This window comes from Pithys albifrons, chromosome 8 (assembly GCF_047495875.1).
Source record: "Pithys albifrons albifrons isolate INPA30051 chromosome 8, PitAlb_v1, whole genome shotgun sequence".
NCBI classification, from domain to species: Eukaryota; Metazoa; Chordata; class Aves; order Passeriformes; family Thamnophilidae; genus Pithys; species Pithys albifrons.
The window spans coordinates 35,215,835-35,229,015 of record NC_092465.1 but is presented as its reverse complement, the minus strand read 5'-3'; the positions used below and the strand labels follow the sequence as shown (position 1 = coordinate 35,229,015).

At 45.6% G+C, this 13,181-nt stretch overlaps 1 protein-coding gene across 7 annotated transcripts in view; it reads left to right on the top strand.

Annotated features, from left to right (window-relative positions):
* COL6A3 (collagen type VI alpha 3 chain) overlaps nt 1-13,181 on the top strand; it is a 55,254-nt gene that overhangs the window by 14,815 nt on the left and 27,258 nt on the right. For 6 of the 7 annotated variants that reach the window (XM_071561757.1, XM_071561756.1, XM_071561755.1 and 3 more), the window contains 6 exons: nt 1,961-2,563; nt 4,507-5,106; nt 6,396-6,962; nt 9,602-10,222; nt 11,349-11,948; nt 12,517-13,119. In XM_071561757.1, coding sequence (XP_071417858.1) covers nt 1,961-2,563; nt 4,507-5,106; nt 6,396-6,962; nt 9,602-10,222; nt 11,349-11,948; nt 12,517-13,119 — 3,594 coding nt within the window. The remainder of the gene's footprint in view (nt 1-1,960; nt 2,564-4,506; nt 5,107-6,395; nt 6,963-9,601; nt 10,223-11,348; nt 11,949-12,516; nt 13,120-13,181) is intronic. The other variant, XM_071561759.1, reaches the window with a different exon arrangement.

Genomic DNA, 13,181 nt, shown 5'->3' with positions numbered 1-13,181 from the left:
TGAAATGGATGGCAAACCCACTGAGGTGCCAGGTGTTCTGTGCAATACTGGAGTCACCTCACTTCAGTTTAGCTCTCTGGCTGTTGGCTCATCCTCCTGGGGTGAATGGATGTCTCCAAGTGCCTTTCTACCTCTCTTCCCCTCCCTCCTTGAGCTACTGTGGGAGCCTGGATGACTAAATTAGATAAGATGCTTCACCAAAGATAGGGTTAACTGATGAGGCGAAAAGCCTGGCTGGAGTGCTGAGTGCTGGAAATCACAGCCCTGGCAAAGGGCTCATTTGAACAAACCCTCGGTGCTTTGTGCAGAGCTCTGTCCTGACAGCCTGGGCAGCCACCTGCAGGTCAAGGGCACCTCACAAGGCTGTGGCTCAGGGAGCACTGCCACATGCCCTTTGTGCACATTCCCATCATTTTTGTGTCCTATAGCGCCACGGTGGGCAATTTTAAACTTCAATATTTGACACTTGGTCTTAAATGAAACTCCTTCTAGCACAACTCTGGGAGAGGCTTTAGCAGAGGCTCATGCTTGCTGGCAGAGACAAGCTCTCCTGGGCTCTGAGGGCAAGGGGGCAGCTGAATCACACACATCATTCCAGCTGTAAATCACTCCTTGTGGTAGTCCAGTCTCAGGCACTGACCCGTCCTGAGGAACCTGTTGGCCACCAGCCCTTAGGAGCACCACTGTCTGTGGCCAGCTGGTGTCTGGCCAGGAGGACTGCAGCCAAAGCTTTGTTCTTTGCTGAAATCCAAAGTAAACAGCTTCCAGGCAGAGGAGCCCTGAGGGGCTGCCCTTCTACAACCAAGCAGGGCAAGACAGTGTTTGCTACCACTTGCCCTGAGCACTGTGAGATCCCGAAGATGCCAGGTCTCCTCTCGCCCCAGGCTCTGTACTGGGCACAGCAGTGAATCTGGGAGGTGATGGACCTGCCTCTTGGAGTATTGTATCCATTTCAGGAGCTCCTAGGTGGGTAGGTGTTTTAAGGACACCCCAACATAACACAATGATTCATAGCATAGCTTGGAAGCAGCAAAGGTTTTCCTCTTTCACATCAACAGCACGAAATTTGGGACATGATGATATGAGTGGGGTCATCTGAAAGATGGTGTTAAGATTAGGCCCCTAATTCTGTTATCATATTGGTATTGGTCTTGCTAATACTTACCTTTTTAAAAAATATATTTACTGTATTAAATATGACGATGCTTTGATTCTAATGCTGCACAACAGGGGTTTTTGCCTTCCTAATTATCTTCCTTCAAACTTGACCAGGGTACTGGAAAGTTAATTGTGCTCTTTCTGTATACTGTGCCATCACCAACAATAAAGTTTCAGAGGTTGCAACCTAGGGCGCCTGTTTTATTAAAGACACAGCAAGCAGAATATTATCCAGCTCTTCCATGACTGGGCTAAATGTGCCAAGAGAAATGTTAACTTGTTTTTGTTAGATAAGGAATTAAATATAGGATTTGAAGACCCAAAATCAGGTATGTTGAGTAAGTAGAGACTGTTCTTTACCTGTGTCAGTGTGCTTGGGAACTTAATCCATTTGAGGTGCTGACAGCATGATTGAGGTGGTTCCACTGCAGATAGAGGGAGCATCACCTGCTTGTTCTCTCTCTCTGCCAGCTGAATGCCAAGATTTCTCCTCACAGTTTGCCTTTCATTCTTTGCTTTGACACTATGTACATTTTAATATTAAAGCACGTAAACATCAACATTTTTGCTACTCTTCAGCTCTTTTGTGATTTAGAAAGGGGAAACATTCAGATTTATTATTAGCCCTCTGTTAGAACCTAAAAAGCAATTTGTTTTGAAAGCAAGACCCTTTTAAAGGTGTTGAGGTTAACAGTACTTGGAGCGAACAAGAATTTGTAAACACTGCTGAACTGTTGATATGGAATTGACACAGGGCGTGGTGAAGGCTTCTCCTAACATGATGTTCCTGTGTTACTTGCAGTTATTGAAGTGAACAAGAAGGATATAGTCTTCCTGATAGATGGCTCAACTGCTCTGGGGGCTACCCCCTTTAACGCAGTTCGTGATTTCGTTGCCAAAATTGTCCAGAGGCTGGAGGTTGGACCTGACCTGATCCAAGTGGCAGTGGCACAGTATGCAGACACAGTGAAGCCAGAGTTTTATTTTAACACCCACCAGACCAGTAAGGATGTGATGACCAACGTGAGGAGGATGAAGCTCATGGGCGGTACAGCTCTCAACACTGGCTCTGCACTGGACTTTGTGAGGAGCAACTTCTTCACCAGTGCTGCTGGGTGCAGGATGGAGGAGGGGGTGCTACCCATGCTGGTGCTCATCACAGGTGGTAAGTCCAGGGATGCTGTTGGTCAGGCTGCAGCGGAGATGAAACGGAACCGGATAGTGATCCTTGCCGTGGGCTCCAGAAATGCTGACCTGGCGGAACTTCAAGAAATTGCCCACGAGAGAGATTTTGTGTTCAACCCCGAGGATTTCCGCCTGCCGTTCATGCAAGCCATCCTTCCTCAAGTGCTGTCGCCCATCCGGACTCTCTCCGGAGGACGGATTGTTCAAGAACCACCGTCAGGTAATTACTAGTCATTTTCTAATTAAGAAGATACAGTTTATATGTTTGTCAGCTGGTTTTCTATGACATGGGGTGAACCTGGTAGCGTGGTTGTTGTTACAGCTTTATCATCCCACCGTGGGTATTTTTGCCCTGTTTTGTATTTGTCACCAAGGCCTGGGGGTGGAAGATGCGCTTTACTGGTCAGGTCCCCAAATGGCTCAGTGGTGCCTTTTGCTCTCCCTTAGGGTTTGTGTAAGCTATTAACAGGACACATGGGGAGTATTAAAATCTCTGCCTCAATTTGAGAATCATCAGTAATGGGTCTTTGTGCAAGAATGTAGGAGTTTCTTTGGAGTGTAAAGGATATAAACCCATTTGTTCATGGAGATGTCCAGAAAAAGCTACCCTGCGAGACTCACCTTTCAAGAACATATTTACAGTTTCCCCATTACTTACTAAGCTCAAGCCCTAAGAGGTGTAATTGAGAAGAGAATATTAGTGTTGTTTTTCATTTAATATGTTTAGAAGATGATCCAAACCCCCATGGAGCCAGTGAATTCTTTTTAGTTGGTCTTGCCATTGACCTCAGTAGACTTGGGAAGCAATCCTGCTGCTGGGGTTGTCTTTTGGGGCATTCTCCTCTGCATTTCAAGAGGTGTTCTAGGTGCATTGAGATTTTATATGAAATTTCTCAGGATTTTTTCCCCATAGAGGTGCTTGAGGTTGAATCCATATTGTGCTAGATCACATTTGAACTTTCTATTTCTGTCTCATGGCATTAAAAAACCAGGACTTCTCCCAGCTCCCAGTAAGATCAGCAGTGAGGTTTCCATTAGCTTAAGTTGCTGTTGAACAGTGTCCATACTTTTTCTCCTTTATCAAGTGATTCAATATTATAAACCACAATGCAAAAGAAAGAGAATGTTTGGAAAAAGACCATAAAGAATTAAAGCCTGTGGCTGATTTACATGAAGAACAGGCATTTTGAAATCAGTTTACCAATATGTGTCCTTAATTGACTATCACAGGACTTATAGTTTAATTAGCTGTATTTCAGAGTGCATTTCCTGCTAATACAGTTTTGCATGGCTATACACCAAATCTGACATTTTTATTTTTCGACGTGAATTAAAAATGTTCCTGTATTGCCCTGTTCAAAGCTCATTTGCACAGCTTCTCTTTTTTCCAGTCTTCTTTTCCTACTGTAGTCACAGCTATTCAAATACATAATAAGGCATCATATCTTACTCCTTTAAATTATTTTTAGTAGTAACAAAACTGATTTTGACTGAACAAGCTTTTCTAAGCCTTATTAAAGGTTATATTTAATACCCACTCAAAACACCAACCAATTTGGCTGCTTGGCAGGAGTGTTTCCCCATGTGGGTGGAGCCCAGCTGTGCACCACGGGCCAGTCCCTGATGACTGGGCAGCAGGACTGTCTGTGGGAGTCACTGCATGTAGGGATGCATGGGAGCATCCCTGTGGAGTGGGGAATTGCCCAACAAGGGGTAATAGCACTGCTGCCAAAAAGCAGTAGAATTCCCTAAAGCTTTGCTGGGAAGCTCCAGGTCAGTGCATGGTGATGTGCAGATGAACAAGGGTCTGTTGCTTCACCAAAACCAACAAAGCTGCTTTTTTCTGGCTAAGGATCTGTCCCAGAGCACGCAACTCCAGCATTAGCAGCCATTGGAAACATCTGCCACAACAGAGGCTGAGCTCTGTTGGGAAACCGGAAATTTAGAAGAGTTTTCAGTACAAGTCAGAATCCTTCCCTGCCCAATTCAGTTATTTCCATCCAGGTGCTTGTTCCTTCTGTGCTGCTCACACCCTTGCTCTTCTCTCCTGCTCCTAACCAGGTTTACATGCGTGTACAGCACATGCTGCATGCACACATGAAAGAAACATTTCCATGTTTGTTGTCTGTGATGTCTCATGTTTTTTTCTGTGCTCTACTGCAGTTCAAGTAACCAAAAGGGATATCATCTTTCTTTTGGATGGATCACTCAACGTTGGAAATGCCAACTTCCCCTTTGTGCGGGACTTTGTTGCCACCCTAGTTAACGACCTTGATGTCGGCAGCGACAAAATCCGAGTTGGCTTAGTGCAATTTAGCGACACCCCCCAAACCGAGTTCTCCCTGTACTCCTACCAGACCAAATCAGACATAATTGACCGTCTGGGGCAGCTGAGGCCCATGGGGGGGTCGGTGCTGAACACTGGCTCTGCACTGCACTTTGTGCTCTCCAATCACTTCACGGCAGCTGGTGGCAGCAGAATAAACGAGCAAGTGCCACAGGTCCTAGTGCTGGTGACGGCAGGGAGGTCTGCAGATCCCTTCCTTCAAGTTTCCAATGAATTAGCTCGGGCCGGAGTGCTCACCTTTGCTGTTGGCATTAGGAGTGCACATAAGGCAGAGCTTGAACAGATTGCCTTTAATCCAAGAATGGTGTATTTTATGGATGATTTCAGTGCTCTGGCCGCTTTACCTCAGGAATTAAATAAGCCTATAACAACATATGTTAGTGGAGGTGTGGAGGAGGTTCCACTCGCCCCAACAGGTAATACCTACCTTCCTTCATGTTGACTGCATTAAGTTAATCTTGTTTAAATCAATTTCTTGTTTCCAGTGTACACTTTGACAGCTCTTTGAGTCATCACAGTGGTTATACCTGTGCTTAACTAGGTGATCTTTAAGGTCCCTTCCAACCTAAGCCATTCCGTAATTTTGTGAAGAAATGGCTTGACACTGGCAGCTCTTAATTTTGTTCAAGTCACTACTAGCATGCTTTAAAAGCACAATTTAAAGTGTTTTGGTAGGTTAGGACCAAAGGAGGATCTGAGCGAGTCTGTGCCCACCAGTCACTGCCTCAGGTGTTCCTCTCTGTTGCCACAATAGTGTCACAACCTGTAAGTGCATTATGTGCACTAAATCAGGCAGTGGGAGCTTTTGGCCACAAGGAGTGGCGTGGAAGGGTTCAAGTCACACCAAAGAGCAGAGGTCTAGCCAGGTACAGGAGGCCAAATCCATCCCTAGAACCACTTGGTCAGTGATGTTATTAGGCTGTCACAGAGGCTGGATTTGACTCCAGATATTCAAAGTTATCCTCCAGCGTGAAACCCAAAAGCTGTTGGCAGGTTTAACCCTTTAAAACAGGTATTTTCTCACTAATTCCATTGTTGTGGTTATGTGCTCATGAAGACATAGGAACAGCCAGGACTGGTTAGTATGGAAAGACCATCAAGAATAATAGGAGAGACATTAAGACACACAGATATGAGATGCTTGGGTTTACCTTGGGTATTCAATGAGGTTAAACAGGATCAAATGAAAACAGGTAAAAGGCTGTTTCCCCTCCCAGAGTCATAACTTGCCTATGGTTTTAGATGTTCCTTGTGATGCAAAAGAGAGAAGGTACAGAAAATGCTTTATGTGTGTATGAACTAATCTCTATTTGTTGTCTACTGAGCCTTAAATGGAAAAAGAATAGCCAACCTTCCACTGCTGCTTTGCTTCATGCTTGTATTATTGACACATTGCTAGACCTTAAACATCACCGAATCAGCCAACTTATCATATGATCTGATGTGATACAATATATGATACGTCTTTCTGGTGCCTGAATTTATTGGGTCTTAGGATAAAGGTGTTCTTGCTTCCCCCTCTTCCTCAGATAAGTAAGTCAAGGGTGCTGTTTAATTCTGTAGACTTTGAATACTTTGGTAAATGAGAATATTGAAAGACTGAAACCAAGCTGATTTGCAGAGAAGTTTCTAGGATGATGTGTAAGAAGAAAAATGCCTTCATGTCTTCCCCCCCCCCCTCTTTTCATTTGTGAATTTATTCTAGAAAGCAAGAAAGATGTTTTATTCCTGATTGATGGCTCAGCCAACCTCTTGGGCAGCTTTCCTGCCGTCCGGGATTTTGTGCACAAAGTCATTTCTGACCTGAACGTGGGTTCCGATGCCACACGAGTAGCTGTAGCTCAATTCAGTGACACCATCCAAGTTGAATTTGACTTTGATGAATACTCATCTAAGCGCGATATGCTTCTCAAAGTGAAGAGGATGAAGATTAAAACTGGGAAGCAACTGAACATTGGAGCTGCACTTGATGAAGCTATAAGGAGGCTGTTCGTGAAGGAAGCTGGAAGCAGGATCGACGAAGGGGTTCCTCAGTTTTTGGTCCTCCTTGCTGCTGGGAGATCAGCTGATGATGTGGAGGACCCATCAGATGCCCTGAGGCAAGCTGGAGTCATGACCTTTGCTATCAAAGCCAAAAACGCCGACCTCGCAGAGCTGGAGAGGATCGTTTACGCCCCCCAGTTCGTTCTAAACGTCGAATCCCTCTCTCAGATTTCAGAGCTTCAGCCAAGTATGGTCAACCTGTTGAAAACTGTCCAGCTTCAGCCAACAGGTACACGGAGCCCTGGGGTTTCCAAGAGCCTAAAAGAGATGACTTACATGCCCCCTCATTATTGGTAACTGAAGCATTTGGGTCTGGTGATGTCTAAAACAATTATGCAGAAACTGCTATTGCACTTGTATTTTTCCTCTGCTCAGACCCTGATCCAGAAAAGTATTAAGGTCCAAACTGAATTTTAAATACAAGGAAAAGGCCTTTTGTTTAGCTAGAAGAGCTGCAGTTGGTGCTGTTGCCAGTGTGTAAAACATGGGTACAAATGTGAATTAACAGGGAGCTGTTGCCTCAGAAGACAGTGTGTTAATTGATGTGCAATGCTGGGCAAGGGCTACAAGAAGCAAATACAGGCTTGTCTCAATTTCTCTTTCCATCCTCCCTTTCCTGGAGGAGGAGTGGTAGGGAGTAAGGAGCACTGCGAGCACTGGATTCACTCTTGCTCTGCTATTTCTTACAGAATATAATGGCAGCTTCTACATTTTGTACCTACGCACCAATAAATGAGATGCTTTTAACTCTTACAGTTGAAGCTCAGTAGATGAGGTTGATTAATGGTAGAATAATTTTAGAAAGCATCATAAAAAGGATCACACTTCCACAATTATAAATTCACTCTGTGGTACTGGAAATTATGCCTGTACAGCCCTGTGATTTCCTGAGGCAGCCCTAATTTGAGCATTAACTTGTCTCCCAAGAGGAGATGGAGACAAGGGAAAGTGTAATAACATCCACATCATCTCTCAATAAAAGTGCTGGGCAGGTGGACTCAGAATCATAGAAACATAAAAAGAAATAGGGCTGGAAGGGACTTCAGGGTGCCATCTGCTACTCATGCTTGTCCCCAGTAGGATCTTCTTGTCCAGGACCAGCTGACATTGGTCTAATATGTTCTGGGAACCCTCTGGTGGAGGTTTCCCAGCTTCCATAATCAATCTGTTCAATCCCATTTTTCTGTATCAGTAAACATTTTCCCTTCCTGTCAAACTTCTGCCTCCTTAGTCACAGTTTAAGTCTCTTATATCTCCTTTGACTCGAAGGATACAGATGTCAGCTCTCTCCTGTGTGTTGTTTGCCATGCATGTCTTGTCTCTGTCCTCATTTCAGCAGCTCTGTACCCAGCTCATTCAGACTTTCCTGGGAGGCCTTGTAGGTTTTTTCCTACATTTTTATTTTTTTCTTTGCAACATCAGACTGCTCGAAATGACCAGAGTGTGACAATGGCATTCCCTGGGCATTCCTTATCCCGCCCATTCCATGTGGCTTCATTGCCCTTCCCGCATTTGTGCAACTTCTGCCCCAACAAAGACTTGTGCAACTACTGCTCTTGAATTCTACCCTCCCTTTTGAAACCATTTCTGTCTTGTCAGGATCATTTTGAATCCCTTGGACTACCAAGGACTATTAATAATTCTGCTATTTGTTTACTAATAGCTGAATCCACCCAATTTTCTTAGTATTTTTGGCTAAAAGAGAGCCACTTTGTTAGAGCATCTGTATTTTTTTCTTCTTTATCCACTACCCAGATGCTTTTATTAGGCCTTTTTCCCTGCTCCTGAACTTCAGAGGAAGTGTATGAAATTGGGATACACCAGGAAATGTCTGCTTCCTCTTCCCACCTAGTTTAATGTTCTAGTCCTATGCATTAATCCACCAGGTTTCCAACAGTCCTCTTAATTTGATCTGAAGTCTGCATTGAGAATTCAACTGCCCTTTTTATTTATTTTTATGTCTAACATTCATAAGCAGACATTTTTATTCAGAGGGACAGATCATGTTCCTGCTGCAAACAAGCCAAAGGCACTTTCGGGGATACTGTCCAGCAGTTGCTGTGTTTGAGAGCCAGTGGTATCTTCTGCTTGGCTAAGGCAAAGCTTTGCAATTCTGCTGATCAGTAGCAGAATGTGTCAACAGTTCTCTGATCTTTGACAATTCACGGTCTTGGAGGGGTTTTTCTTTTTCTTTTCTTTTTTTTTTTTTAAATAAATAATGTTTGGTAACAATTAACATTTTTTATTCTGCCTGAAAATAGTAAAAGGAAAAGACAAAAAAAAGAATAAAACTCCCAGTAGCTAAGATTTTAGAAGATCATTTCAGCATTTTCATTTGGATGTCCTTTCCAGTAGTTTTATTTTGGGCATCTTCAGAAATATTTATCTCTAAGTTCAGTGGTGCCTCAGCATAGCTTTTCTCCTTCAGTAAGCACTCCCTGTAATATGCCATTTCATCCAGAAACTCAGTGTTTGCTGGGAGCAAAGATTCTGATGCCCCAGACTCCTCCTGTATATTGCAAAGCCCCTGTCAAGTTCCAGCTCCCTTGGAAGCCAATGGCTTCTCCCAGCCTCAGGTAGGAGATGGCACCCAGTGTCCCTTGTCACCCTATTTCCTATGGATCTGTGATTCTGTGACCTGGTGGGTAAGGCACGGCCTCCACTGCACTGTGGCTTCCACCGACTCCCACCCATCTGTCTCTTCACCAGGGGTTGCATCTGATGGCAAAGGAACTGAGCCACCTGTCCTGAAACCTTCCTTTCCCCTTCCTGAGCTTTTGTACTCCTTCAGTTCGCTGTGTGGAGAGTATTAATCACTGCAAAAGAGCATCTCACTCATTCCCCCCTTCCCTTACTTGTCTCAAACAGTAGTTGAGAGAGGTGAGAAGAAGGATGTGGTGTTTCTAATCGATGGCTCGGACGGTGTCAGAAGAGGATTCCCTTTACTGAAGACGTTTGTCCAGAGAGTTGTTGAAAGCCTGGATATCGGTCGGGACAAGGTCCGGGTTGCTGTCGCGCAGTACAGCAACGTCATACAGCCAGAGTTCCTACTCGACACCCACGAGGACAAAGCAGATGTCATCAGTGCCATCCAGGAGCTGAAGGTTATGGGAGGATCTCCTCTGAACACTGGAGCAGCCCTCGACTATCTCATCAAGAACGTTTTCACAGTGTCAAGCGGCAGCAGGATAGCGGAGGGCGTCCCACAGTTCCTGATTCTGCTGACTGCTGACCGGTCCCAGGATGATGTGAGGCGGCCCTCAGTGGTCCTGAAGACAAGTGGCACAGTGCCCTTTGGCATTGGGATTGGAAATGCCGACCTCACTGAACTGCAGACCATTTCCTTCCTACCAGATTTTGCTATCTCTGTTCCTGACTTCAGCCAGCTGGACTCGGTGCAGCAGGTCGTCTCCAACAGAGTCATCCGGCTGACCAGGAAAGAGATAGAGTCACTTGCCCCTGACTTGGTTTTTACATCACCCAGCCCAGGTGAGATGTTTGTGTCTGTACCAAGAGCCAGCAGCAAAGTATGATGTGTAGTAACATCATGGTTGCAACACAAACTGAGAAGAGCAAAGATGGTTATGGATAAGAGTCCAGGTCCATCTTGGTCTCATGTTGGTGTACTCCTTGTTAGGAGCTGTGTAATTAAGCTGAGCCACCTTTAAGCCCAGTCCCTTAAGGTGGACCATGCTATATCCACATGGCAGACCCACAAAGTGAACACTATTAACTTAAACTTATTTTACATGGATGGATTTTAAGTCCATGCTATTCCTTCTGGAATGGAAATTGCATCATTTAGATGCTACAGGAACACCGTCACACTGCTGTAAATCAAAATCATCTCTCTGCTAAATGTAGGACGTGCTCATTTTTCTTATATTTGCCACCCTCATTCACTGGGGGAAGGGAAATTTGAAGTGGGCATCAGGAAAAGAATCAGATCTTCCATTTCTTATCTCACTTGGAATGAAATATAGCTAGGGTATGCCTGAGATGAAGAGCACCCAATATCAGGCCTTTAGAAGTTCACCATCCTACTCTCCTTCCCTTCCCTTCTAAGCCAGACTGCTTTCCTCTCTCACATTTATCAGTGAGATATTTTGTGATAATTCAGGCTCTGACGTGAATTACCACTGCAGAAAACACTTTTTTAGGAATCAAAAAGTCTTTCTGGAAAGGCAGAAGCTGAGAGAATATTGAGAGAAACATTCTAAGAATAAACCCAAAGAAGAGGGGTGGTTCTGAGTGTAAACCCATGCTAGGCCGCCTAGCAACTTGCCCTGAGTAAGGACTATCACCAGGCTGCATTTCCTTGGATGAAGATCCCACAAGGAATTACTGTTCCTAGTGTCCCCTGCTCCCTCTTACTTCCTTTACTCTGGAAGTTGCTGTTCTTGCACTGTCTGGGGATGTGTCCAGCAGACTGGTCCTGTCTCTGTGTTTAACCCAGAGCTTGTCTCCTGGTTCTCCCAGGAGATACCACAGGCCATGAGACAATGAGCCTCCTCCCCATGCCAAAGGCACGAGGCAGTGGTGTAGATGACGAGCTGCTCTGCTCTCTATAAGCAATGGCTGGTGCACCTTGTGACCCCTGCCTTCTTTCCTGCAGCGGCTGTGAAGAGGGACATTGTGTTCCTGGTTGATGGCTCCCGCTACGCCGCTCAGGAGTTCTACCTCATCCGCGACCTCATCATGAGGATCGTGAGCAACCTGGATGTGGGCATTGACACCACCAGGATTTCAGTGGTCCAGTTCAGCGAGCATCCCCACGTGGAGTTCCTGCTCAACACCCACTCCACCAAGGATGAGGTGCAGAGTGCTGTGAGACAGCTACGGTCCCAGGGTGGCCAGCAGGTGAACGTGGGGGAGGCCCTGGAGTTTGTGGCCAAGACCATCTTCACACGGCCCTCGGGCAGCCGCATCGAGGAGGGCGTCCCCCAGTTCCTGGTCATCCTCTCCTCCCGCAAGTCCGACGACGACTTAGAGTATCCATCTCTCCAAGTCAAACAAGTGGGGGTGGCACCTATGATGATAGCGAAGAATGTGGATGTTGAGGAGATGGTGCAGGTTTCCCTTAGTCCTGATTATGTGTTCCAAGTCTCCAGCTTCCAGGAACTGCCCAGCCTCGAGCAGAAGCTGCTGACTCCTATTGAAACCCTGACTGTGGACCAAATCAGGCAGCTGCTGGGAGATGTGCAACCCTCCATAGGTAAGGTGCTGTCGGGACTGGCTTTCTCTGAGTTGCTACTCAAATGTTCCACAAAAAACCCTTCTCTATAAGTCAAGGTTTTCCTTAGATAAAAGCAAATATGTAGCTGGTATAGAGTCTTGAAAGTAAACTTTGAGATAGGTGGAAATGCTACCCAAGTACCTAAATATGTCATAACTTAGGATTTTCAAGTCAGTATGTTACCTATTTCAATTTTCCATTCAAATTCTGCAGTGTGTGCAGTTCCCTATTCCCATCTAGCAGCTCTCTAGGAAACAGACATAAACCAGACAGAACAGACACAAATCCAGGTAAGAGCACTAATGAACATAACAGATAAGGCTCTTAGTAATGCATGCTTCATGTATTAGGCAGACTGTTGGCACACACATGCCCTCTTGCACACAAGGCTTTTTGGAGAGGCCCCCTGAAACACCATGACTAAAGTTGGCTAAAATACGCCATACAGCTCTCCCTCACACGAGAGCAGACAGCACAGAAATCCTTCAGCAAAGCCTGAGCAAGGGCATGGCATACCAGTGATTTCCTCTCTTCTTGCTTCCCACAGACATTTCTGGTGAGGAAAAGGACATCGTCTTCCTCATTGACAGCTCCGACAGCGTCAGGTCTGACGGGCTTGCTCACATTCGGGATTTCATCAGCAGGATTGTCCAGCAGCTGGAAGTTGGGCCAAACAAAGTGCGGATCGGGGTGGTGCAGTTCAGCAATAATGTCTTCCCTGAGTTCCAGCTGAAGACCCACAAGTCCAAAAATGCCGTCCTGCAAGCCATCCGCCGTTTGAGGCTTAAAGGGGGGTCCCCCCTGAATGCTGGCAAAGCCCTGGACTACGTGGTGAAGAACTATTTCATCAAGTCTGCAGGGAGCAGGATAGAAGAGGGAGTGCCCCAGCACCTCGTCGTCATCCTTGGAGACCGGTCCCAGGATGATGTGAACAGACCTGCTAATGTGATCACTTCAACAAACATCAAACCTCTGGGTATTGGAGCCAGAAATGTGGACAGGGACCAGCTGCAGATCATTACCAACGATCCTGGGCACGTGTTTGTGGTACGGGACTTCACAGGACTCTCAACTTTAGAACAGAGGGTGCAGAGAATTCTTGAAGAGCTTCCAATACCTACAACAGATGCACCTGTACCAGTAATACCTGGTAAGGCTGCTGTTCTTCAGGTAGACTTTTCTGAACAAACTACAGATTGTATCTGTATAATG